General features: G+C 34.8%; 6 protein-coding genes across 6 annotated transcripts; 4 read left to right on the forward strand and 2 right to left on the reverse strand.

Moving 5' to 3' along the window:
* Positions 1 to 8,997: 8,997 nt before the first annotated feature.
* On the reverse strand, positions 8,998 to 11,024 carry CBG10158 (the record flags this gene model as incomplete). The annotated part of the gene is made up of 2 exons (XM_002641756.1): positions 8,998 to 9,255; positions 10,968 to 11,024. The coding sequence occupies 2 exons, from the start codon at positions 11,022 to 11,024 to the stop codon at positions 8,998 to 9,000; spliced, it is 315 nt and encodes a 104-aa protein (XP_002641802.1).
* Positions 11,025 to 14,556: 3,532 nt separating this feature from the next.
* CBG10160 lies at positions 14,557 to 22,318 on the forward strand (the record flags this gene model as incomplete). Its single annotated transcript, XM_002641757.1, has 10 exons — positions 14,557 to 14,625; positions 20,088 to 20,265; positions 20,312 to 20,405; positions 20,450 to 20,546; positions 21,162 to 21,318; positions 21,379 to 21,451; positions 21,498 to 21,557; positions 21,752 to 21,882; positions 21,941 to 22,121; positions 22,171 to 22,318. The coding sequence occupies 10 exons, from the start codon at positions 14,557 to 14,559 to the stop codon at positions 22,316 to 22,318; spliced, it is 1,188 nt and encodes a 395-aa protein (XP_002641803.1).
* A 1,013-nt stretch (positions 22,319 to 23,331) lies between these two features.
* Positions 23,332 to 23,816, forward strand: CBG10161 (the record flags this gene model as incomplete). Its single annotated transcript, XM_002641758.1, has 2 exons — positions 23,332 to 23,469; positions 23,535 to 23,816. The coding sequence occupies 2 exons, from the start codon at positions 23,332 to 23,334 to the stop codon at positions 23,814 to 23,816; spliced, it is 420 nt and encodes a 139-aa protein (XP_002641804.1).
* Positions 23,817 to 24,583: 767 nt separating this feature from the next.
* Positions 24,584 to 25,616, forward strand: CBG10162 (the record flags this gene model as incomplete). Its single annotated transcript, XM_002641759.1, has 5 exons — positions 24,584 to 24,612; positions 24,662 to 24,750; positions 24,791 to 25,262; positions 25,309 to 25,395; positions 25,445 to 25,616. The coding sequence occupies 5 exons, from the start codon at positions 24,584 to 24,586 to the stop codon at positions 25,614 to 25,616; spliced, it is 849 nt and encodes a 282-aa protein (XP_002641805.1).
* Positions 25,617 to 26,244: 628 nt separating this feature from the next.
* On the forward strand, positions 26,245 to 26,664 carry CBG10163 (the record flags this gene model as incomplete). Its single annotated transcript, XM_002641760.1, has 1 exon — positions 26,245 to 26,664. One exon carries the CDS (start codon positions 26,245 to 26,247, stop codon positions 26,662 to 26,664), a length of 420 nt encoding a protein of 139 aa, XP_002641806.1.
* A 102-nt stretch (positions 26,665 to 26,766) lies between these two features.
* Positions 26,767 to 27,477, reverse strand: CBG10164 (the record flags this gene model as incomplete). Its single annotated transcript, XM_002641761.1, has 2 exons — positions 26,767 to 27,123; positions 27,358 to 27,477. The coding sequence occupies 2 exons, from the start codon at positions 27,475 to 27,477 to the stop codon at positions 26,767 to 26,769; spliced, it is 477 nt and encodes a 158-aa protein (XP_002641807.1).
* Positions 27,478 to 27,621: the final 144 nt, after the last annotated feature.

Genomic DNA, 27,621 nt, shown 5'->3' on the forward strand with positions numbered 1-27,621 from the left:
TTTTTTTGGCGCCCGAAAATTCTTTTTCGAGTCGAAAAGGAAAAGAAAACCCAGGACCGAACCCGAAAGAAAGTTCCATTTTTAGAAGAAGAAGGATTCACGAGAGACCCATTATCGGTTCCTTTTGCCGAAACGAACCAGAGTCATCACTCGTTTTTGAGTCGGAATGAGTCCTGAAGACGAAGACGATGACCATCTTTTTGTGTTCCCTTTTTCGAAAATAAATGCCATGGGAGAAGGAAAGAGCGAGAAGAGAGAGTGAAACACCCAAGAATCAAGCTAATCTCGCTAAGAACTCGGTCCATCGTGAAACATAGTTCAATGTTTCCATTCCGCCCCCTTAGCACAAGAGGGGAGAGACTNGANAGGGCNCCNTNTCGGACGGACATGACGATGTAAAACGCACGTTAAACGGACGAAAAATGGGCGAAAAGCTGACGAAAAGCAGATAAAAAGCAGATGAAAAGCTGACGAAAATTAAACAACGATCTGAAAATGGGTAACTTCTAGCACATGAGGCAACTAGAAAATGATCTTCTATTTTACGAATTTATATTAATTAGCACAATTATGGATTTTTCATACATTCAAGACCAGAAAATTTGTCACTAATGAGACTCTAACGAGATTGAAAATTAGAAAATTACTAGGAAATAGACAATTCTAGAAAGCGGGACTTTAGCAAATGATCTTCTAGCAAGTGAGTATTTTCTCATCGAAGGCGCATGTATTTATTAAAAAAAAACAGTAGCTGTTTTCGCTGCTCAACCGACGATGCGCCTTTTAATAAATTTACGGCCGCAGACAAGAATACCATTCATTTTTTGATTTCAGCCATTCATCCACAAGCATGTGTACATCATTTAGAAAAAGAGCCTTCCGGAAACTTCTAGAATACCTTATTTATGTTTGGATTACGTTTGAATTTTTCAACGAAACTTTTCTGCAAAACTCGCTCTCCGAACTCCCAGAGAAAGATAAACCAAACATTTTTTGACTTCGTCACTTTTAACTCTTCCTTCTTCGTCTTCTTCCGTCCAGAGACTATTTTATGACCTTGGAATTTCAAAGAAAAGAGCAAAACGCTAAAACAGAAGAAGAAAGACGGAAAAGTATTCCGTTTCCAGTTGGCGGGTGTCTTCTTGTTGCAAATGAATGACGTTGGTTCAGTTTCTCGTTTCCAGGTCAAATTTTGGTTTTTTGTTTGGATCATTTTCAAGTTTGAACAGGTCAGAAGTTTTGAAAATTTGTAGTTTAGAATTTAAGAAAAAAAACCCCGAATCTTCAAAATCTGGGATCTTCCTGAATTAAGATTTATTTTCGAGATTCTGAGATTTTGAAATTTTGATATTCCCAGATTTTCAGATTTAGAGTTTTATTGATTCCGAGTTTCATAGATTTCGAGATTCCGACCTTTTTTTGATTTTGCGAATTTGAGATTCAGCGATTGTGGCAATATGGGTGGGATGATGAGTTTCTGAAATTCTGAATTCTTGAATTTCTGAATTTTTGAATCCATAATCTCAGAATTCCCTCTATAAATCATAATAATCTCAGAATCTAATCTCAGAATCTCAGAAACTCGGAATCTCAGAATCTCAGAATCTCAGACCCTCAGAATTTTAGGAATTCAGAATATTAGATTCTCAGAATCTCAGAATCTCAGAATCTATAAAATTCTAAATCTAAAATCTAATGAAATTTCCTGGTAATAATCGACACTTCCTGGATTCCGAACACCGGAAATTCGTCACCAAACTCTTTATTTTTTGAGCCTAATCTTCAATCTCTTCCTATTCAAAATTTCAGAAAAGGAAACCAAGAAACTTCCTTATATCTCATCTTTCAACTTTTCAATTCTAAACACTTCTTCATTCTTCGTTTTTCTTTTTTTCCTGTTGCAACAGGATTCCCCTAGCACAAACATCATTTCATGTCTTCCTTGGTTGCTATGTTGTACGTTTCCACGTGTTTCTCAATTCTCTTCCCACTCCTAAAATCACTTTCTTCTTCTTGGGATTCTCTCTGAAAAGAAAGAAGAAGAAGGTAGAACGCTTCTCTATTCAAACTTTAAAAGTTTTCTCATCTTTTCTTTTTGGTCTTTCTAAAACTATTTTTCATAGATTTCTTGTGAGAAGTACTTGAAATCATAAACGCTTCAATATTTGATATGGATCAGTGGAAAATGTCTTGGATTTAGTTTGGTTTACGGTGGACAATCGTATTATCAATTTATAGTTTTTTTTGTTTGAAAAGGCTAGAATATCTTGAATCTTTTGAAAGTGTCATTTTTATCAATACAGTACTTGCTAATAGAAGCCCACCCACACCGTCAACTTTGACCTCAATTAACTCAATGCCTGTGAAAGATATCAAAAAGTAGTCAACTGATAAAATGTTTGTCATAATATCACCAGTGTTTCAGTAGTTGACAACTTTTCAATTTCTCTCACAGAAACCGAGATAAATGGGATCAAAGTTGAGTCCACTGTTATTAGAGATTTTACTGTATCTTTTTACCTAATGGCTTTTTACCTAATGCAACTTTGAAAATTTAGCTAGAATTTCAGACAAATTTTCAAAGTCGTTATTTTGACCCCAAATTTTGGCAAAATGTTTCCTATAGTTTTCTCCAGTTTCCCCCAAAGTTTCAGTCAGATTGGAACACTCTCCGAGTTTTCGCGGAGTTTTTTTTTTCCTTTTTTGCCGACTCCCTGAATAACCCCATAACGAAAACTTCATTTAAAATATCATTTAAAATAGTCTTTTTATACAAATTCTGTTGAGTAGGTCGAAATTAAAGCTTTGCTGATAGAACTCTGATGTAATGACTAAATTTTTGCTCTCATTTTACGAAATACTCAGAACATCAAACTATTGTAAGGTTTCTTTTTTCAACTTCCTCTTCTAGAATTGATAAATTATGTCGTCCCAAATTTCAGTGTCTGAATGCACGGATTTTCGATTTGAATAAGTTTTATTCAAAAAATCCATTTTAAATTCGATACCTTCGAGCCTAATTATCGCTTCCTTCGAGCCTAATTATTACTGTGAAAAATATCAAAAAGTGAAAAACTGACAAAATTTTCATCAATATATCAAAAATATATTGTTAGTTGACTATTTTTGATATCTTTCAAAGAAATCCAGATAATTGAGCTCAAAGTTGACGTTTTCGGCGGGATCCTATTAAAGAAAGTACGGTAATATTTTCGCCAGCCAGACTAGTTATACCGTATATAACATAGACGTTAAATATCTCAAGTTTGTTCCTAAAATTAGTCAGGATTTTTTTTTAATTTAGAGATTTGAGACAATTCTAGGATCTGGTAGTTTGAAACTCAAAAATTATGGAAATGCGACCATAAATCAGAATTCTAAACTCTAAAACCTGGTTAGTGCATTTCGTTAGTCACCTAAGAATTCTTAAAGAATTTTAAGAAATCCTGTACTATCTGGTTTCAGTGATCGGAAACCAAGAGGCTTAAAATCTCGAAATCTTTCCCATTTTTCAACGCCACCCTCTCTGAAATTTAAGTCACGGGGTGTCCTATCTAATCACATTCTGATCCTACATAATCTATGTTTTCGACTGTGTCCTGTAGATTTTCCGTCATACGGCAGCACGTAAAAAAGGATCAAAATTCCTTCTGCTTCTTCTTTTCTCTTTTCTTCCATTTTCGAATCCCATTTTTCCGGTTCTACCTGTCTTTATTGTTGCTCTTTGTACCCCCACTTTTCTATCTTCATTTATTTCACCTTATTTTTTTTCAAATTCCCACCTTTTCTTTTTTCAAAGTCCCTAAAGATTCCGAAACATGGAGATACAAAGATAACACGATTAACACAAAAACACATCCTGCTTTTTGCACGTTTTTTGAACTTTTTTCGAAAAAGAGATGAAGAAGAAGAAGATGAAGTGATGCTTTTTGTTTGCTCTCTTTCTCGTCTTCAGAAGATGAAGACGACGATGATGATGATGATGTAGCAGGGCTCTTTTTTTTTGAGAAATATTTGGAACCATTTCTTTCTTTTTCTTCATCTCTGTTAAAGATTTTAATGCATTCCACCTTCTGAGGAACTTAAAAATTTATACTTGCCCTGTGACTCAGGAATCCTAAGAATTTTTTTCTTGGACTGATAAAACCGCTTTTAAGTTTTTAGAAATAACATTTTTTAAATTCAAAAATTTAGGAATTTTCTTAAATTCTGAAAATTCGAATTTCCAAACCCATCTATGAAAGTTTGATTTCTCAAAAGTTAGAGCTCAAAAAAATGTTTCAATCATATTTTTGTATTATCTGAAACTTTTTATTATCCTGAAATTGCTTAATTTCGAAATTCCTTGGAATAGATTTAGAAAATATTTCTGGATATTTCGAAAATGATAATTCTGAAATCAGGTTATTAAAAACTTTCCGCTTTCAAAAAAATTATTCTGCAAAATGATTCTTGAAATTCTAAAGATCTTGAAGTTCTTCGAGGTTTTTTTCAGGAAGTTTTAAAAAATCACTAAATTTTTTTTGTAATCGAAATTTCAGAATTTTTATTTTGGTTGTTTTTGAATTTACCAAAATTCCTGAAAATTTATGGAATTCGCTTTCTATTTTTTGAATTTTATCTAATTTCAAAGTTTTTTTGAATAATCTCAATTTTCAAGATTCTAGGAATTAAAAATTTAGAGCGCAACTTTTATAAAAAGCTCTAATTTTTCTGATCCAAAAATATAACAGTTGAAAAAATATTTTTGAAAACTTTTAAGTCGATCAAGACTCAAAAAATTCCTTCCGAACATCAGTTGTTTCGTTAATCTCAAAATTGTTTTCCATTCAGAAAAATTGTATCGATGGGTATTTTGTACTCTTATAGTTTTTTAGTGAACACAATTTTTCCTAGACATATTCAAAACTTTTTTCTCTAAAAAAAAACTGAGCTCAAAATGTTCCTGAAAAAGCAAAACCCAATCAAATTACATAAGTCGTTAGGCCAAGTTGCTAAGCAAATGCGCCCTACTATACTAATTTTTGGTCGGAGTAAAATTAAATTACCAAGAAAGGTCTGCAACTTCCCACCTGGCAATACATCTGATCATCGATCCCTACTTTTTCCCAAATCCCAAAAAATGTTTCATTTTTTTCCATTCCCCAATGTTTACTTGATTGTGTTTGGTCATCTGTCCGATCTTTTCTAATACGAAACCAACATGTTTCACTTTTGTTCTTCTTCTTCTCCGAATGTCAATTGTTTTTCTTCACTTGTCTCTTGTGCAAAAAACGGAGGTAAGTACATTAGATGCGCTGTCCACCAATCTATTGAATTTGAAAAACCAAAGGACATACATTTTTAAAAATTCAAAAGATTTCCTATTTTTGTCTCTATGTTTTCTAGGAATAAGAGTCTTTGTTGTTATTTTTGGGTTACTGTAACATAGACCATGAAATTGGAGAGAACATTATGTGATTTCTATTTTTCCAGAACCTAGATGTCCCCCGAAAAATCCAAATTCCCATTTTTTTGAACGCTCGTTTTCCGTCCGGGATCATAGTAGCATCCAATTTCCGGAGAATTCAAACAAAACGAAGAACCTCAAGTGGGCGGAGCTTCAAGGGGCAGCCCCAAAAAAACAAAGAAGAAGGGGGCGATGAAGAAGAAGATTCAGAAGAGAAATTACACGTTCTTGAGCCCCACCACCACCACCAGCACCACTTCCGCAACATACGACGCCTTCTTTTGTTTCTTCTTCTTTCTCCTTATTCTTCTTCGTCTGAAGTTGTGCACGTTTTTCATTTGTTTTAGTGACGCCTTCATTATCGATGAATGAATGAGAGAAAATTGGAAATTTGAAACTTTTCATGAGGCAGGTGTCAGAGAGAAAACAGAAGGCAATATAGCAAATGGGCTTTTGAACGTTGAAATTTTTTTAGGAGCTTTTTCACTTAGCCCGGAGCCTAGGAATTGTTTTTTGGGATTCAATTCCTTCATAGGAGTTTTTTGAGACTCGACCGATTCCGAGGAAAGGGTTGTCTCCGAGGAACCTTACTTTGCAACTGCCGCACAACCTTACTTTGCAACTGCCGCACAGTTCAACTGCGCCACTGTAAAAGCTGAAACTCCACCCCGATTTCCTCGTAATCGGTTCTTCGGAATCGGTTTTTTATATATCCTATCGTTCAGCCACCATTTTCTCAATAACAAAGCTAGAAACTCTATCGAAGCTAACCTAGTGCATAGGGTTTGACGCCCAAAACGGCTTGCCTGTTCTATGCCACCTAACCCAAGATTGGACTTTTAAAAGTATATGAACTTTTTTTTTTTTTTTATAAATTTTCAAGAGCTATAGAATGATATAAAAATCACTAACACTTTCACATTCTAACGTTCAGCGGAGGATTATATCAATGAAATAGTTTTTTTGTGACTCAATCCCTTTTAAGTCCGAATCTCAAATCCTGAAGATCATGGCTAACATGCTAGCACAATTTTTTTTTCCACAACGGAAATCCGAATAACTGGAAAATCGTAATTTTCAGATGTTTTTTTCACGATTTTTTCCCGATTGCTCATATATTCTGGTAGTATTTTTTAAAGCTTCATCATCAGCTCGTTTTTTGGGAGATTTTTGGTTGGAAAAGCGATTAGGAGATATGACGATAAGGAGATGACACTGAAAAAAGGCTAATAAAAATATTATTAGGGATTAGGGAACCTAGATATCTACTAGTTAATGAGAAAATTAGGTTTCTGAATTTTATTGCATTCATTTTTCCTCAGATACCACCTACTGTATTAGAAGACAACCCAACTTTTAGCTCAATTATCTCGATTTCTGTGAAAAATATCTGAAATTTGTGAACTGATAAAATAATGCTGATGTTGTGATAAATAGTTCATCTGTTGACAAATTTTCGATACATTCTACAAGCAATGTTATACACGGGGACATTTTATTAGTTGGCTAATTTTTGATATCTTCTGAAAGAACCGAGAATAATTGAGCTCAAAGTTAGCAAGCTTCTATTAGAGGAACTATGGTATAATCTTTCGCCACCGACATGTACATTTTGTGGGTCCCATACTCACTTCCTCCCACCTTTTTCTATACATTTTCTACTTTTTTGTTTTATTTCTCTTCATACTTTTTTCTCTTTTTTTGTGCGAGTTCCCTTTTTTCAAACTACAAACATAAAAAAGTATCTAGGAACTCAGGGAAGTGTAACCCACGTCCTCGTGTTTGTGTCTAAATTGATTTGATTATCAAGTATGTAAAAGTGTCGAGAAGAAATTTTCTTCTCAAAGTTTGGTTTTTTTCTGCCAAGACTAACGAGTTGCTCTTGAATTTGGATACTACGGTAGAAAAATTATGAAATTAGGAATTTTTTGTTTTCAAGAGGAGGAATTTAGAAAACGCTTTTTTTCAAGTGGAGTGGAACTTTCAAAGTTTTTGCATACGGTAATTTTTGAGTTCCATTTGAGATTCTGAGATTTTTAAATTATCAGATCTTGGAGTTCTCAGATCATGAAATTCTGAAATTCTGAAATTCTGAAATTCTAAAATTTTGAAATTCCGAAATTCTGAAATTCTGAAATTCTGAAATTCTGAAATTCTGAAATTCTGAAATTCTGAAATTCTGAAATTCTGAAATTCTGAAATTCTGAAATTCTGAAATTCTGAAATTCTGAAATTCTGAAATTCTGAAATTCTGAAATTCTGAAATTCTGAAATTCTGAAATTCTGAAATTCTGAGATTCTGAGGTTTTGAGATTTTAATATTCTGAGATTTTGAAATTCTGTTGTCTTTGATATATGATTTTTACTCTCTAAAACGTTCCCTCAAATTTTTTTGTGTAAACTCAAATTTTCAAAAAAATGTTCAAAGCAGTAAAATTTTATGGGGTCACCGTCCATTCTTCTGTCACTTCCCTTTCACCATGGTGTTTTTGTTTTAAAATTAAGATTCTAAGATCAAAACCATCCGACCAAATCCATTTTTTTTGTTCTGCATCAAAGAAAAAATATCTAAAAATAAATGAAGAACAAATCTAATTTCGGAGGATCCCACCCTCTCTTCCTTTTTGTTTCTTTTTATTATTTTTTTTTCTGCTTCCATGAACATTGTATCTATTATATTTGGTTCCTCTTTTATTATAGAACTACACAACTTTTCAAAAACGCAAAGTTCCTCATTTTTTGTTTATCCGCCTTTCAGTTTTTCCGGTTAAAGTTCTTTTTTCGGTTCACTACTCTTTCACCCTAAAAAACCGGAAATTGACTCCAAGTTCTATAAGTCAAAAACTTCTCTTTTTCGGTTTTCTTCTCATTTTTCAAGTTTGCAAACCAATTCCTAGAAACATTTTTTCCTCTTTTTCTAATTCTCATATTCTTCAAAATCTCAAATTTACACAAGACATCTTTTTTCTTCAGAAACAATCCGAAAAGATCAAGACCTCATCCTTTTTCTTTGAAAACGGAAAAGGCCCGTAGGCGAGCAATGAGCAATAATATGAGCAAAAATATTCGGTTTCAAACTCATATTTGAAGAGTTTTCCAACCATTTCTTTGTGTTGGCACGAAAATTTGAGGGAGTTCGAGAGATTGGATTTCGACCAAAAATGGGAATGTCATTGGGGTATTTCGGAATGAATGACGTGGCATTCAGGAATTAGGAGATTCTGGAATTCTGGAAAAAACTGATTCTGGAAGTGGTGGACCCTGACATTCCGAACTCAGAATGTTTGGAAGTTTGAAGGATTAGACTCAGTCAAAATCTTCAACTTCGGAGCCTCTGATCTGAAATTCTGAAGTTCTAAAATTCTGAAATTCTGAGATTCTAAAATTCTGAAATTTTGAAATTCTAAAATTCTGAAATTCTGAGATTCTAAAATTCTGAAATTTTGAAATTCTGAAATTCTGAAATTCTGAGATTCTGAGATTTTGAGATTCTGAGATTCTGAGATTCTGAGATTCTGAGATTCTGAGATTCTGAGATTCTGAGATTCTCAGATTCTGGGATTCTGAGATTCTGAGATTCTGAGATTCTGAGATTCTGAGATTCTGAGATTCTGAGATTCTGAGATTTTGAGATTCTGAGATTCTGAGATTCTGAGATTCTGAGATTCTGAGATTCTGAGATTCTGAGACTCTGAGATTCTGAGATTCTGAGATTCTGAGATTCTGAGATTCTGAGATTTCGAGATTCTGAGATTCTGAGATTCTGACTTTTCAAAATCGTTCAGACTTTTTATTGACTTCGGATTCTAAAAATTCAATCTCGAATTTTGAATCAGATCATGAGTTTTTAAAAACTCGCAGTTATTCATTTTCAAAATCACGAAATTTGCACTTTCCTAAACTTTTAAATTCAGTAAATCAAACTTCCATTTCTTATTTTCTTCGAAAAATGACGTATTTATAGGTCAAAAATCTTTAAATTCCCCCATTTTCCAACCATCCAATTTTATCACAAGTTTAGCAATTCTGCACCCCATAATTACCCAGAGCTTTTTTCCCCGAATGAACTAATTTGACATTTTATCTAGTTCAGAATATATTTTTTTTTTCTCTAGTCCAAACCATTTTTTCCCAATACTTTTTTCCCTGATTCTCTAAAAATTCATGTTTTCGAGTCTAAAATTTCGGATTCTCGGAAATGATCCAGTATTTATTCTGTAATCACTCTAAAATTTGGAACACCAAAAGAATGTGCCACGAAATCAATGAGAATCTGATTTTTTTGACGTCGTCTGCAAAACGGAAGCTTCTAGAGAATATCCAAAAAATCTGATATCTAATTCATACGAAAAAAAAACGAAGTGGGCGAACGGCGACGATGTGTTCTTACTTTTTTAGGTAAACACATCTGAATTTGAAAATCAGCTGTGGAAAAAATGGATTTTCACTTTTTTTTGGCTGTCTGAGTGGCTGATTTTGGGACGTGAGCCAGTTGAAGTAGCAAGATTTTCAGTGTTTTTCTGTAATGATTTCTAAGAATTCAGATTCTCAACGAGATATGTGATATTTGTAAAACCTGTAATAGAAGGGCGCCGCACACTGTCAAGTTTGAGCTCAATTATCTCATTTTCTGTAAAATATATATAAAAGTTGTTCCCTGATAAAATGTTTGTGATATTTTGACAAAAATTTCATTAGTTGACCAAACTTTTATATCTTTGACAGGAACCAAAAAAAATTAGCTCAAAGTTAAAGGTAAAGGAGCCCTTCTAATACAGGTTTTACGGTGTAAAAACTTTATTGGCGAATAAAGTTTTCGAATTTTTTTTAGAAAATTGAGTTTTTGTGATTCAAGATTTCATTCAAAAATCCAAAGAGACCTATTTTCAAAGTTCAGACTGCAATCGAATTCTCATGTTTCCTCCCGTATTCTTGAATTCTCAAGAATCCTCCTCTTCCGAAAATTTTGACTCCGCCCCTTTTTGGTACAACTCCTTAATTCTTGTCCGACCCCAGTAAACTTCCCCTCCTGGTCCGTCCAAAGTCTTAAAACTTTCCCTCTATTTTTGCCACTCTCAAATTTCCTTGGTCTTCTTATTCCTCGATTTCCGGTGCAACCACTCCCTTTTGAGTTTCTATCTCTATTTATTCCATGTCATCATAATATCTTCTATAGAAACTTTGTTTATTCCAGAAAAATCTTGGTACATCAGATACCAAGAATTATCTTTTCTACGAGGGGTTGATCTTTTGGGAAATATTTGAAACCCGGAAAAAGCGCGATGTACCGGGGGAAAGATGTTTGAGTTATTATTATTTTAATTGCTATATTTGCAATTCGAAGGAGGTTCTTCGAAATAATTTTCTATTTTCCGCCCGCTATCCATACTTTGAAAATTGAAGGAGGCTTGTCTGTTTTGAAGTTTGTATATTGCACATTTTTGAGCTTTAGAAGAGCTAGGATTTGAATTTTGGATTTTTTAAAAGAGTTTTTTGGAGTTAGAATATTCATTCTTACTTTACCGTGTACTATGCTCAGTGGACAGCTATCGTATCCGCTGTTATACTTGGCCATTCTAGCTTCGCCCGCGTGGCTCAGTCGGTAGCGGCGCCGCACCTTCAATATTCGTCCCACAGGTTCAAATCCTTGAGAGGCTTAAATTAACAAAATTTTGAGACAGTTTTTTTTCGGCACTTGGGGGTACAAAGTGATTTAGGGGTACAAAATCCTCGATTCGGGGGTTAAAAATCGGATTTTCGGGTATCTTGTACCACGAAGTGAAAATTTTGTAGCCCTAAATTTCTTTGTGCTCCTTTGTGCAAATTATTTTTCTTTGTGCAAATTATTTTCTTTTTTTGATTTCTTTGTGCAAATTATTTTCTTTTTTTAATGCCCTCCTTTTTTTAAATTAGAACACCAATTGAAGAAAGTGACAAGAATAGACTTTATTTGTATTCATAAATCTCTGTGGACCATGAATTCTGAATTATAAATTGTAACATCTGGTTTCTGAATAACTTAAAAATCCAGATTTAGATTAATTCAAGAACTTCGGAACATTGTTGATCCTTGAATTTGAAGGCGGTGATTCAGAAACTCCTGGGCTGGATATTCAGAATTAAAAAAAAAGATGTTTGAACCGCCCCCTCCTTTTAAAATATTTTTTCTCAAGAAATTCTAAAACCAAAATTTTATTAGAGTCTTTGGACTATGTTATATACAAAACTGAAGCACTCATATCCTTATGACCATCAAACCTCTTAAGTTAGTCATACTAGAATTTTTGTCTGGCCTCAAAATTGCAAACCCACATCCCCCACCAAATCTCATCTGAATCCTCCTCCGTCCCACACGGACGCCTTCGCCCCCAAAAAACTAACAGAGTGTGATGATTAGATTAACGAAAAGATCCTCTTGTTTTGGTTTTTTGGATTTTCAGCAGGAAACAGGAATCAATCCAGATCACTCCTTTTTTGTTCTCAACTCGAGCTCTTTGGGGTATGATATGGGTTATGAGTCAACACTAGGAAATTTACTCGAAATTTCCATATTTGGTACTACAATATTTGAGAATGGGATTAAAAGTGAGAAAGGAAGAGGAGGGTTCTAGAACATTGTTTGATTTTATTTTAGCACTTAGAAGTTTTTTTTGTTGAAAAGCTAGAATTATCTATTTTTGACATTTTCAGAGAAAAGTTGATTTCAAGAGAATCGCGTCATTTTGAAGTTTTTTTTTTTGAGAATTGAATTGAAATTTGGTTTGAAGCGTTTTCCTGATGATTGAATATTTGGTTTTTAGAAATTTTCAGAAAAGCAGTTTTTTTAGTTTTGGCACTAATTCTAAATTTTGGCTCTAATTTTCAAATTTGTCACTTTTTTTGAATTTCGGCTCTAATTTTGAATTTTGGCACTAATTTTCAGTTTTAGCAACAGTTTTCAACTTTGGCTCTAATTTCGAATTTGGACTCTAATTTTCAATTTTCGCGAAGGTTTTCGATTTTGGCTCTTTTTTCAATTTTTGATCTAATTTTGAACTTTGGCACTAGTTTTCAATTTTGGCTCTAATATTCAATAGTAGCTCTAATTTTGAATTTCATAAAAATTTTCACTTTTCACGAAGCTACCTTTTTGGCGTTAGTGTATTATTCTGGTATTAGGTTGGCGGGAAAGTCTTTGTCACTCTGTTTGTTTAATCACTGTTCTCGTATATGGAGGCTGTGTATGATATCGACTCTAGTGAATAACAAGGTGATAAGAACCTTCCATATAAACAAGTCCCCATCTCCTTCCCTGCTCCTCATCTGTAATTGAAACGATATGTTTGTTCCCACTGCTATTCACATCAGACATGTTTTGATTTACCTCTTCCTATCTCACACCACGATGAAGGATTCGGAAACTTTCTTGAAGAATGTGTACAACACACATGCCCCTCACTACAATACTATTCGCAATTGGTTCCATCGTTTCGAAAAAGATGACTTCTCGCTCGATGAAAAGGATCGCTCTGGGAGACCCCGTGAGTTGGATTTGGACAAGCTGAAGCACGCATTGCAATCGGATCCATTTCAATCTAGCCGTGAACTAGCTGTCACATTCGGAGTTCACCATAGCACAGTCCTTGAAGGTTTGAAGTCTCTTGGAATGAGAAAACTTTTTGGTCGATTCATACCTCATCACCTGACTCAAGCCAACCTTGACCGCCGAGTCGACGATTCGATTACTCTTCTCACTCTCCACGCGGGCGATCGATGGCTGGACCGGCTAATAACCGGAGATGAGAAGTGGGTCTTCTACGATAATCACCACAGGAAATCCCAGTGGGTTGGAGAAGGAAAGAGCCCACAGGATGTCCCAAAACCCGACCTTCATCCGAAAAAAGTTATGCTCTCTGTGTGGTGGGGAGTGGACGGCCCCATCTACTGGGAACTTCTGCCCGAGGGCAAAACAATAACTGGAGACCTCTACACTACTCAACTACGAAACCTCAAGAAAGCAGTCGACCGTCGGCCCTGAAAGACAAGAAAGTGTACTATCAACATGATAACGCTCGCCCACATGTTTCGAAACAAGTGAAGCAGGAGCTGATGGGATATGGATGGAATGTTCTCCCTCACCCCCCGTATTCTCCTGATCTTGCTCCTTCCGACTATTGGTTATTTGGCGATATGACACGTGCCTTCGAAGGAAGAAGCTTCAATTCCCGTGGAGCGGTCGAAGCGGCACTCAAACAATACTTTGCCTCACGCCCGGCTGGATTCTACCGCAATGGAATCCATAAATTGAGGGAACGTTGGAGACATGTTGTTGATAATGATGGACAATATAATTAATTATTCGGTTATTTTTTCTTTGAGAAATAAACTATTGAAAAAGTGACAAAGACTTTCCCGCCAACCTAATACTAATCGGAGCAGGTGAAAATCGGAGCAGTGGAAGATAGACGTCGGAGGCTGTGGACGAAGATCCCAACTACCGTAATCCAAAAATATTTTATTTTCCGAAATTTATTTTCTTTTTTTTCCCTGCTCCATACAAGCCTTAAAATAAACCTTTTTGATTGTGAAAAAAATGGCTGAGAACGCGAAATTCGATATTAAAAATCCGGAAAACATTTTACAAGTTACAGTAGTTGGGACCTTCGGCTACGGCCACCGGTTTCCTCATTTGAATCATTGCTCATTCTGCGTACTCCAGAATATTGTCCTTTTTTGATATTGCTTTTCTCATTTCCCACATTTTCCCTCTATGTAAACATTATCCAGAAAGAGAATATATTTTTCACCTAATTCTGTACTTTGATTCATTCATTCTTAAATTTTCATTTTTGTCTTCTCCATGTCCCTATGTCCCTGTTTTCCTACTCCTTCGCCCACCTCTCCCTTTCCTTTTTCCTTTTTTCATAACATCATCATTTTCTTCTTCTATTTTCTACTTTTTTTTCTCAATTTCGCTCCATATTTCTATTCAATCCCAAAAGCAAGAAAAAAGAACACTGGTCTTTTTTGAGCAGAATTTGTAAACATTTTGTGTGCTATTTTTCTCGATGTGTTCGATATTCGAAAAAGTCTGAAACTTGCAAAATTTCAGAAATCCATAAATCCCGATGGACTTCACGGAAGATGAAGCCGAGTACGAACAATGGACACATATTGAACGGCGCGTGCCATTCCAGGTGAGTCGTTAAATTTGGGTTATATATATTGTTAATTCATTTTTAAATAGAGAATTCTGCAAAAACAAAAATTTTTATGTAAAATTGAGATCGTTATGTAAAAACAGGTACCGTAAACCTTTAATAAATAGAAGGGCCTCCTTTTAACTTTGACCTCAACTATCTCGGTTCCCATGAGAGATATCAAAAATCTGTTAACTGATAAAATATTGACAATTGTACAATAACTACTCTATCAGTTGAATGATTTTTGATATCTTATACAGGAATCGAGATCATTGAGCAGCGTAAGTGCATATCTGAAGACATGACAAGATCCATATTTATTTTAACAAAAAAGCACAATTCTGAATGATTTAACATTTTTGTCCGTAAATTTTTTTAATTCTGCTAGTTCCAAAAATACATACTTCGACCCATTTTTTTTCTAATTCTTGAAATCTTAGAAGCTCTAATTGTTTTTTCTACCTCTTTTCGCCCTTTAGTTTTTTAACCAAACCTGTGACCTGTAACTTGAAAAACAAACAACTTGAACCCTCATCCCATAAAAGGTTCATATACTAGAACCCAAACTTTTCCAAAAGCCTGAAAAATTCATGCCACTTAAAAAGTGAAGGTAGGCGGAGACAACTGGGGGTTCATTAGCACCCAAAATGACGTATTTGGGAAAACGTGACTGAATTTGTATTTCTAGTATTTCTCGACCACAACCAAATTTCAGCAGCTTTCTAATTAAGTAATTTTTCCTGGAACTCTACCTAGATATTTTTTAGCTGAAAGTTAATTTTTGAACACCAGCAATTATTTGATTGGCTCATTTTGTGTGCTTCGATCTATTTAGTGTAAATGTTCTTGTAATTTTCATCTTATTGTATACACTTCTGAATGCTGAAACTCCCACCTAATTTTTAATAATTTTCTGGTCATGTTTCTGCTCACTTCAGCCTGTTGCTCCTTTGTTTTGATGAGTATAGAAAAAGAAGAAGTGGATGTGCACAACGTTTGATTTTCAATTTGGAAAGGGCTGGATACGATTTACAAGGATCTATGTATTTGAAAAAGTTAAAAATAGAAGAAGTGAAATTATAACACAAATTTGATTTGGATGAATGAACGTCTGTGGACCATAAATTCTGAATTATAAATTGTAAGAGCTGGATTTTGAATATTTCAAAAATCAAGATTCAAATTAAATCAAGAATTAATTTTGAAACTTCGAAGGTTTTTGAATTTAGAAATTATGACTCAGAAATTCTAGAGTTGCCAATTCAGAATTTTAAAAATGTTGTTTTTTTTTCAAACATCCCCTCTCCCTATTAAAGTGGGCCTATTTTTTCTCATTGTAAAAAAAAGTTGTCTTGTTTTTGCTGCTCCTTCGTCATTTTTCTTTGTTTTAACTCAATTACAAATAATTAGATAAAAACAAAATAACCTCCTACGAAGAAAAATGCGCATTCTTCGGAAAAATGATACTCTGACGAACGCCAAAAAACATGTTTTTACAAAACTTTCAGAATTATTGGATTTAAGAAAGAAAAAAATTTGAAATTTTGAGGGTTTTTTGACTTCGACATTTTGCTCTAGAGATTTTGAATGATTCAGGGTGTTTCCGGAAGACAAGAAAATCAGAGGAATTCAGAAGATTCTGAGATTTGTTGATTCCAGAATTTCAGAATTCCTAAAGTCTAACCCCCTGGTTTCCGAGAACCATTTCAGAGACCCCATTTTTCTCATTTTCAACACCTAATTTGCAGTTTCCGGTCTGCATTCTCCTTCTTTCTGTCCAGCCCACATTCATTTTTGCTCGTCTTTCAATTATTCTATCTGGTCACCTTGTTTTCTGGGATCCCCCTTATTTATTCGGAGTTAATGAATTTTTTCCTATCATCAAAGAATCTCCATCTGTTTGTGAAGAAATCTGATGTCTGATTTTAGTATTAGGATCTCCGTGATTTTTGAAATTCAGATTAATGAACCAGATACCCTAAATGCTCTTATCTAGAGCCCACTCTATACGTGCACTTCGAGCTCGATTATCTCGGTTCCTATGAGAGATATCAAAATATGTTTAACTGACAAAATGTTTATCATAATATCAGCAATATTTTATCAGTTGATACATTTTTGATATCTCTCAAAGAAACCAAGATAATTAAGGTCAAAGTTGAGACGCCTAAGAGCCGACACCTACCCGCCAATGACATTTTTTGACATACATTTTTTGTTCACTTTGAGCTCAATTATCTTGGTTTCTTTGAAAGATGTCAAAAATTGGTTAACTGATAAAATATTTGTCATAACATTCTCAACATTTTATCAGTTGACAGACATTTGAAACCTCTTACTATGAAATGAGCTGGGACAATTGAGCTCAAAGCGCACGTATATTCTGGGCTTCTATTAGAACAGAAACTTTGGTTTTGAAACGATTGAAAGATTTCAGTGTTTTTTTCTTAGAATTTTTTGGACCTATTTTTTGGTTTATTTTGAGTGGGTTTCCGTTAAGTGGGTTTCATTCCCCCTTCTGAAGAAAAACCTCCAACTCTTATGGTTTGTTTGTTACTCGTTTCTATTTTTCTTGTTACTAGGAAAACATGGCTGTCTGGGGTAGAAAATCTGAAGGTTTCTAGGAATAAAACGAGTCTAGACACAAGTAGACATATAAAACATTAGAGTACATAGAAACAAGCTCCCATACAACCATTATCGTTCGAGGTTCTGGGAATTTTTTTGGGACATTCTGGAAGGTTCCAGATGATTCTAGAAGTGATTAAAAATTGATGGTCTTTTTGGGCTCGGTTTCAGGCATCTAGATGTTTTGTTAGGATTCCTGAATCATTTCAATTTTCGATCCCCAACCTTTTCATCCAATTAAACAACATGTACATTCTAAACATATGCTGTGAATCCAATTATGAAGCCAATTTCTTAGAGTTTACTCATTTTCCAGCCCCCTCAAAAACTTCTTTCTTTTTTTATGCTCCCGATTAGATGCTAAAGTTTAGAACGAGAGCAAAGTTTTTGAGTGAAGTCACAAGAAACATGAAAAACGTTTTTTTTGAATGAAACTGGACATTTAATTGGAAACGTCGGGTTTGACATGGAAAAAGGGAAACATGAAAAAAAAATGTTTTAAAGTTGTGCAAGACGTTTTTTGTGAATGAAAGAATGACCGGAAAACAAGAAAACACAAACTATTAGGTTTTTGAAAAGGACCACTTTTTTGCACCAAAATCGAATTTGTAGGAATCTCTTTTGGGTTGTGTTTTGTAGTTTTAAATGTATGGGTGGGGAGTTCCACAAAAATTCAAAAAATGGGATTTTTGAACTTATGGAACTAACAAAACCCATATGTTTCAAATATTTTATCAAAGTTTTGAATGTGCTCTTCATTTTATGAGCTAAAAGGTAAAGGGTTGAGGATTTCAATGTTTTCTGAATCCTCTATAAAAGTTCGAAAATCTGAATTTATAAAATTCTGAACCCGGAAAATAATTTTTCAAGATTAAAAATGGCTGCATCCTTTCATATATTGTTTTTCATCATAAAATTCTTTGAATAATTAATCGAAGGCTGGACTAATTGAAACTGCTTTTTTTTCAAGCTCTAATATCGATTTTCAAGATTTCAGTTCATTTTTGGAACCATTAGAAATCAAAAAAGTTATACTCGAAAATTGAAAATTTCGGATTTTTGAAATTCGAAATTTGAAAATTCGTAAATGGAGTTTTACCATCTATAGTTTGAAAATGAATTTTTAAAACATAATAACATTTTTAGACAAATGTGTTAAGTTTTTCTTCCCATTCTTGAATACCCTTACTTCACTGGACATCTCAAATTTTACCCCTTTGAAAAAATGCTACTTTCCTGGCTTCCCCAAGAATTTTACTTTCCTTGCTTTCCCAAGATTTTTGAAAACCCCTTTTCAAATTCCCATGTAAGCCAATCTCTGAAACTGTAAAAAAACAATCATTTTGAATGTACCGTATTTCCTGTGATAGAGTCCCATGGGCTATTTTTCAACCTCCTTCTGGGGGTGGACCAATGTTTCAAAAAACGCTCAAATTAGCGGGTTTTCGGTGTTTAACTGAACTGGAATAGTTATAAAACGACAAGAATGAACGGAAATTGCCAGAAAAATGGACAAAAAAGAGTATGTCTGCACTAACCGAAAAGAAAAATGCACAGCCAGGGTGGGCTTCTATTAGAGGTGGGCTTCTATTAGAGGAAATACGGTAGGATATTCTTTTTTTTAATCTCAAAATCGAAAAATTGTGATCCATTTCTTTTTTCGAAGTTTTGGAATTTATAAATCCTTGTTTCAAAAACCATCTTCTAATACTTGTCCTCATGCTAAGTTCCACGTCACACCTCATTCTCATCACATCTTGACACTTTTCCTTCTTCTTCTTCCCCGTGACTCCTCAAAGCTCCGCCCCTATTTCTTTCTCTCCATCCTCACCCGGTCATTCTACTTCATTCTACTTCATTCGATCTCATTCCCCGACGTCTCTTTTCTTCTTAAGATCGGAATTGATATATAAATAAAATAGATTTCTAAGATTCCCACGACCTTCTTCTATTCACCTTTGAGTCCATCTAAAGGCACGTCTTCCTCTTCGTCTTATTCAAAAAAGTAGACTCACCTTCTGGATTTTCTGAAAAGAATCACCAAAAAGAGAAGAACAATGAGTATCGTGAGTTTTGGCGTTCTTGCTTTTTTCTTTCTGGATGATTTCAAATGAATTTTATTATGCGAAATTTGATCTTTTAAAGAATGTGTGTTGTGTACCGTAGATCGGAATTCCGGTTCTAACATTCCTTGATCCGGGAGTGTGCGGATTTGAAGTTTTGAAGAAATCCAAAATTTAGAAAATTCACAAAAATTCCTTCCGCCGAGCCCTGTTAGCCGAAATTGTCATATTCTAGAAAAACTGTATTATATTTTGTAGAGCGGAATTTCGGTTTTAACATTCTTTGATCCAGGAGTGTGCGGATTCGAAATTGTAAGGAAATCTAAAATTTCGAAAATTCAAAGCCCTGGTTAGCTGAAATTCTGGGAAAAACATGAGGAGAGGCTTAGAATAGACACCTGTCAGTTTCTTTAAGGTGTTAATGACAAAAATCAAACAACGAAATTGTGTCAGAATTTCAAAGAGTTTTCGTTCAAAAGTCAGAAAAAAACCTTCAACTTCAATGTCAATTATCTCGATTTTCGTCAGAGATATCAAAAATTTATCAACTTATAAAATGTAGCTGACAATATGAACAATATTTTATCAGTTGAAAAATGTTCAATAGCTTTTACAGGAATTCACATATATGGGTTCAAAGTTAACGGTTAATGTGGGCTTTTATTAGAGGAAATAGGATATGGGTCCCATATTATTATGGGAGTAACAGAAATTGTATTTTTTATAATCCAAATTTTCAAACTTCATTCATTGAAGAACTTTCAGGGGTACCGTACCTATGTTGCATCCACATACATTGGATTCAACGTCGTCGGATTCGCAATCAACGCGTGGGTATTGTATGTGGTGGCTCCTCTCCTGTTCGCTCCAGCCATAAAAGTACCCAAAAGCATACTTTTCTACATTTTCGCTCTATGTGTTGGGGATCTAATGACAATGATAGGTACAGTATACCCATAGTATCCACTATTTTATGAAAAGCTTTCCAGCCATGTTACTTTTGGTCATCGAGTTGGTTTTCGGAACATGGCAATTCTCATCGATGGTATGCACCAGTTATCTGATTTTTGACTCTATGAATAAGTGAGTTTTGGAGATGTTAGATTTTGAAAAAAAAGTTTTTCCAGGTTTATGGCCCCAATGATAGTTTTTCTGATCAGTAGAACTTGTTACTCGACTGTGTGTCTGGATAAGACGAGAGGAGAGAAAGCGGCTACCTTGAAGGTAAGTGAAGGGAGCGGAAATATAGATAAAGACAGCCGTTTCAATTGTTATTTTGTGGATTAGGATTCCAAGTTTGTTGAACCGATGTCTAGACTCAAATGTTTTTCTGAAAAAGTACATGACACATTTCTTGTTTTCAAGTTAGTCTAGGGAATATCGAAACCTTGAATAGTAGTTCTAGGCCAATAGAGATTTCTAGAATACGCATGTTCTTTGAGATGTTCGAAAGTGTATCAGACGAGACTAAATTTTAAATTTTTCTCTAGTATGCATTCCACAGATTACTGTAAAATTCAGCTTTAGAATATACTAAAAATCAACTCAAATGGACCATTTTGAGTCGAGTTATATCATTCGAAGTTTGCGTGGGGAGAGAGTGGGAGGGTGCAGACAGTCTAGCTTCTCTAGCACCCTTTTCTCCTAACACACTGTCTCACCAGGTCAACTTCAAGCGCTCATTACTCGCTTCAAAGTTTAGCTAAAATTTGATTTTTGGACCAATACGAATGAACTATTTAGCTGCATCAGATCAAGCCAATTTTGATAAAATTTTATCCAGAATTACTGTATTTTCAAGCTATCAAAATTTTCTTTGGTATTTCCTTCCTTTTCCAGTACGCCATAATCCAATTCTGCATTGCCTTGGCCTGTGTTATGGTTCTTCTCTGGCCAGTTTTTGCCTATTCCCAAGTCTTCACCTTCTACATGAACCCAAATGCAACTTCCCAGGAAGTAACCGTTATGAGAAAGTGTGGTTTCTTCCCGCCTCCCCGTAAGTTGTCTACGTCAGGATTTTTGATTCGCAAACAAACATTTTTAAAAACTCTTCCAGAGATTGAATTTTGGTTTAACCTGATCGCTTGCATCACTTCCTACGCTGTACCTCTTTTTGGAATTATTTACTGGTGAGTGGTCCAGATATTTCCAAAATAGAAGAAACATTTTTTGCAGGTACGTCTCGGTGCCATTCTTCCTGAAGCGCAGAGCTCTGACGACATTGGTTGCCTCCAGGTACTTCCTTTAGGACTTTTGGGGAAAATTGAGAGATTCGGAAAGAAGAGAAGAGGAATTATTTATTGACACTGACTCGGTGAAAGTATTTTGAGATGGAGGGCAATAGAATAATCTATCAGGAAACGAAAAAAAATAGAGAAATTGATTAGCTTGAACTTTTGGAGACTGAAAATCTATTTCGAAAATTCCAGCTCAATGGACGCCGCACTCCGAAAAGTTATCACTACAGTACTCCTGCTTACAGTAATCTATGTCTTATGCTGGACCCCGTACTGGGTCAGTATGTTCGCGAATCGTATCTGGACCATGGAAAAGAAGAGCAGTACGTTCTGAAAAAAAACTGGAAAGTTCAGAATTAACTCTAAAATGTTTAATTTCAGTTATCATATTCTCCTACTTCATCCACCTCCTTCCCTATATCAGTTGTGTTGCTTATCCATTAATTTTCACATTGCTCAACAGAGGAATCCGATCTGCTCACGCCAAGATTGTCGCTGATCAGAGACGCAGATTCAGAAGCTTGACTGACGAAGCTAGCTCACAGATTCGAACTGCTATTAGGTACAAAATCTAAGAAAAAGCTACAGTAACCCCATTTCTCATTTTCCAGAACAATCCCAGGAACGAAAATGAAGAAACAAGACTTTCTGACGCGAACTGAAGAGATCTCATCTGATAAAGCGGCTTCTGAAGCTATCTCGGAATTCCGTGATGCTCTTCCATCGCAGACTTCTTTTCCAGATGAGACGCTTTTATGAGGAGGACATTTTTGATATTTTGATGTTTTTTAGACAGAAAAATTACGAGTTCTTGTTTTTTACCGGTTGAATTTTCGTATTTTCTTGCTTTTTTTTTTTTGTGTCGTATATAATAAATTTTGTTTTTGCTTTTTTTGCAGTTTTTCACAGACAGACTATACATGTAAAGTAGATTGGATGCTTGAGCAGAGAATAATAATATGACGACACACTACAGTACCAAAAAAGAATTAAAATTGAAAGAATTATGTACAGTTTTCCAGTAGAAGAACTTTTGAAAGGGGCTAGGAGGATTTAGAAGTTCTAATTTACCGGAATCTCAGAATCTCAGATTCTCAGAATCTCAGAATCTCAGAATCTCAGAATCTCAGAATCTCAGAATCTCAGAATCTCATAATCTCAGAATCTCAGAATCTCAGAATCTCAGAATCTCAGAATCTCAGAATCTTAGAATCTCAGAATCTCAGAATTTTAGAATTTCAGAATTTTAGAATTTCAGAATTTTAGAATCTTAGAATCTCAGAATCTCAGAATTTTAGAATTTCAGAATTTTAGAATTTCAGAATTTTAGAATATCTGAAATTCTGATTCACATAATCACAGAATTTCATAAAACCAGTAATAGAAGAGCCCACTCACTGTCCCGGTTGAGCTCAATTATCTCGGTTCCTGTCAAAGATAGAAAAAAAATTGTCAACTGGTAAATTTTTTTTCATGATATCACAAAAATTTTAACTTGACATATTTCTGATATATCGAGATATTTGAGTTCCCACTTGAAAGAGGCGGACCTTCTATAACAGGTTTTACGATATATAATTTATAGAATCTGTTTTTAGATAGTTGATTTTTCTGACCATGAATCACAAAAATGAATAGAATGGATAAGAAAATAACATAAAAAATATTCGAATGCACACGAAAAGAAACCCATAAAATTATGCAAATGGTCTTTCCCGAACCGTATAAAATGATATCGTTTCGTCATCCCATCACTGTTTCTCACTCTAAAAATGAGCAGCAGCCAAATTCGAAACAAAATCGGACAGGCGATGTCTAAAATTCGTCGTTGTCTGGAAGTGGATCGTCTTCAGCCATCGGAACAAGGAATTCAAAATTTGGATTTGATTCAACTGAAGAAAGTTCTCAAAGTAAGTTTGAGCTAGCTATTTTTTAGGAAATATTCCAATTTATTAATCAAAAAAGTGAATTTCAGGACAACTGGGATAACCACCATCGTCTGGTAAAAAACATGAACGCCCTTATGCAACTGGACATTTCCTGGGCAGCTTTGATCATGGACAATCCGTCGGAAAGACGTCAAAAAAGAGAATTCATCGAGAGTAATGGAAACTATGCCGCTCTCTGGGAGTCATGCAGTCAAGCTATCAGACACAACAAGAGACTGTATGAGGCAACGATGAGATTGATTCTTCAAAGACATCCGGACGCTAATTTGCCGATTCGCTTGATCTTTGAGATCTTTGATTATTCATAATTATCTTAATCATTCAAACGCAATAAAGTTGCCTGTTGAAAGTTGTTCAAAACTTAAACATGCCAAAATATCGGAGCAGAATCTCAAAATTCAAAAATTCAGAAAATTTATTGTCTAGAAAAAGAATCCAATAATCTTGGATCCTATAAAAATTGGATTTAAGCAACCGGGAAAATCTCAATTTTCTATTTTTGGAACATTTGCCGTTATGAACAAAAAAAGTGGAGAAAATTAAAAGAAAAACCCCAAAAGATGTTGAAAAACCTCAAAAGAAAATGCCATAGAACACTAAAAAAGTTAAATTTTCATATTTTTTATAAGGAGCATGCAAGAAAAGGCTTCATGAAGCTACCGTATTCCCTCTAATAGAAGCCCACCCATACAGTCAACTTTGAGTTTAATTATCTCGATTCCTATAAAAGATATGAGGAATTGATAGACTGGCAAAATGTTTACCATAATATCACCAACATTTTATCTGTAGATACATTTTTGATGTCTTTTACAGGATTCGAGATAATTGAACTTAAAGTTGAATTAGGTGAGAGTTGAAAATACAATTTTTCAGAAATTTGGGTCAATGTAAACTGTATTTTAAATTTGTTTTTCTTCTACCCAGAAAATGTTTCCACGCTAAACCCTTTTTTCCAAATCTCGAATTTCATAGAAAAACTCCCTTTCGATCACTTCCTTTGGCTTTTTACTCATTTCCAAAGTTCAGAAACAATCTTCATTTTGTAGCAAGAAGACATTCAGGAAGACAAAAAATGAATCTAGATGGTGTTCAGCTTTTGAGGTGAATCTTCTTATTTTTTCGATAGCCTCTTACGACATCAAATTTTCAGTCAGGATCAGCTTCCACCCGTCTTGAGACTTTTCATTGATCCGAGCTTAAAATATTCGAAACACAAGCATACTGTAGAGACATCTAGAGGTAACAATGGAATTCGGAAATTCCTAGCTTTAAACTTCAGATTGCGTCCATCACACCTACACCCTCGTCCTAACTCGTGAGCCATCAACTCAACCTGACGAATATATTCATCTCAAATTGGCTCCAACAACTTCGACAGATATTTCAACTCAGCTCAGCTCTGCTAGAGAAATGATGAGCAAAAGTAGTTTGTCTGAAACTTCTCCAAAAACTGACAATTGGTCATTCACTGAGAAGAAAATGGACAGCATTTATTATACGATTCCAATGAAAACGGATCCGGTTTCTTTTCAAAAGAATAATCCATCCGAGAAGACAACGAAACCGACGTCTTCTGGATCCTCTTCTGTTTCTACTTCTGCAACTTCTACAGTATCTTCATCCCAAACGTCTTCCGTGCCTTCTTCTTCTCTTCCTACTTTTGATCCTAATTATGAAAAAATCCCCAGAAAAGTGGTCACCATGGTTCATGTGAAGTTTATTTTGGTTCATCGTGACACCTTCAAAAGACGGTAAGCGTTGGCTGAATTCATACCACATAAATAGTAAAATTTCCAGTGTCCAATCAACATTCACCGACGAATTCCAATCGGATTGTCGTCTGGAAGACGTGATTGTGAATTTCCAACAACTTTGTGCTCGCCAGTAAGTGCTCAATATCTCAAATACTCCTGTCTTTGTGCAGAAATTTCAGACTTCGTGACGCACGCCTTCAGCCACGTCTTTCGTATTGTATCGGAGAAATCAGTGGGAAGAATTCGAAACCAGTGTTGAGCAGTGATTTGGGAAAGACATTGACGCAGTTGGCTGCATCGAAAAACGTTTTTCAATTTGCTTTGATTGTCGATAACTTTGATAATTCGTGAGAAGAGTTGAAGAAGATGAAAATAGAAAAGTGAACTGGATTTTAGATTGATGAATAAAGTTTTTTGAATGTTGATGTATCTGTGTTTCTCCTGCATTATTTTGTGTTTTCACTGTCCTTTTTTGTATTAAAAGATTCAAAAAACTGTGAGATAACACATATTAAATTTTGTAAGTTCCCGGTTTACATTGAAGATTCTAGATAATTCAAATAGAATTTTGTGCTTCAAATGTGCTCAGATAGTGTCTTTTGAATCCTTGATCCAAATAATTTACCGACAGTGTAAAGTTTGAGCTCAATTACAATTATCTCAATTCCTATACAAGATATCAAAAATGTGTCAACTGACAAAGTACTTTTGATGTTATGATAAGCAATTTATCAGTTGACCACTGTTTGACATCTTTGACTGGAACCGAGAAAAATTCGTTCAGACCAGTTTCTATTACGCATCACATGTCTTTCGATTAGACATCATAAAAATAATATATTCATAAACTCCGCTTTCCTTTGTAAAACCATCAAACTGACATAAATCGACCACACCCACGCTAGCAAAAATTCCCATAAATTCGGTGACCTGGAAATATATAAAAGCAGAGAAAAATTTCCAATTTCATGCTCGAAGGATGAGTCAATCTCATCGGATTCGCCGTCGAATTCGATGCCTTGTGATCTATATTCGAATTGTTGGAGACTTCCATCGGCAGATTCTTCATCAACAACATCCGATGGGATACAATCCACGCAATATGGAAATGGAGCAGTTGCGAAAAACGATGAAGAAGAATTGGAAGATCTATCATCGTCTAATGAAGTATCATAATCTATTGATTATTCAAAATGATGCATGGGCGGCGCTAATTGAAGGAAATCCAGATGAAGAAGAGAAACACAAACGATATGTGGAGTCCAATGGAAATTATATGGAAGTTCTTGGAGATTGTCTCCGAACAATTCGTCATTGCAGAAGAATTTATGAGGCAACTGTGAGAGAAATCATTCGACGATGTCCAGATTCTATGTTGCCCCTTTGTCTTGATCATTAATTTTCAAATCTTCAATAAAATAAAGTGTTGTTTCAAAAATAATGAAATGATACAGTATGATACAGAAATTATAGAAATTAAAAATACAGAAAATTGAAGCATTTACTCCTCTGTCTCTAGTTTTGGATGAATCCACGAATCGTCCAAATCATTCGGATTACACTCCAATCCCAAGTAATCCACAATTTCTTGAGCTGTCTTTGATTCCAATTTCTTTGCAATCACAAATCCAATACATTTTCTGAAATCGTCGCATTCGAGAAAGTTGGCCAATTCGATAATTATTTTCAATTCTTCAAGATTCTTCTCATTGGCTTCTGGATAGTCTTCCAGCTTGGCATCGTCTTCTGGATATTTGTAACTGTGGAAATTCGCGAATATAAATTCTCCGGCTTCTTTTGAGAACTTGATTTTGAGTGGTTCAGTTTTGACTGGTTTCATGGTATTCCAATCCAAATTCTGGAAATAGAAATTGTAGAACTACCGTAAACCTGTTATAAAATAGTTCCCTAACTTTGAGCCAATTTTTCTCGATTCCTGTCAAAGATATGAAAAAGTTGTCAACTGATAAACTCTTTATCATAATATCAAAAATGTTTTATCAATTGAAAAATTTTTATATCTTGCATAGGAGCCAAGATAATTGAGCGGTGTAGTTGCTCTTCTATTACATGTTTTACTGTAAAAACTTACATAAGGGTTCAAAGATCTGGCAAAAACGGGAACTTTCTTAATAAGATCCGAATCGTCGATGACAGTTGGATCATTCACATCAGAGTCTTTGAAAATTAGTTGAATTTTGAGAGAATGCATTGCGAGAGGAGTACTGTAGTTTCTAGAAAAGAATAGAGTTGAGGGACTTTGTTGGGAAATGAGTGGAAAAAGGGATTCGAAACTTCAAAAATATACGAATTTTTGAAATAAAACATGTCGAGCATTTTGAAAAGGAGTCTTGAG

This window comes from Caenorhabditis briggsae (genome assembly GCF_000004555.2).
Source record: "Caenorhabditis briggsae complete genome, chrIII, whole genome shotgun sequence".
Lineage (NCBI taxonomy): Eukaryota > Metazoa > Nematoda > Chromadorea > Rhabditida > Rhabditidae > Caenorhabditis > Caenorhabditis briggsae.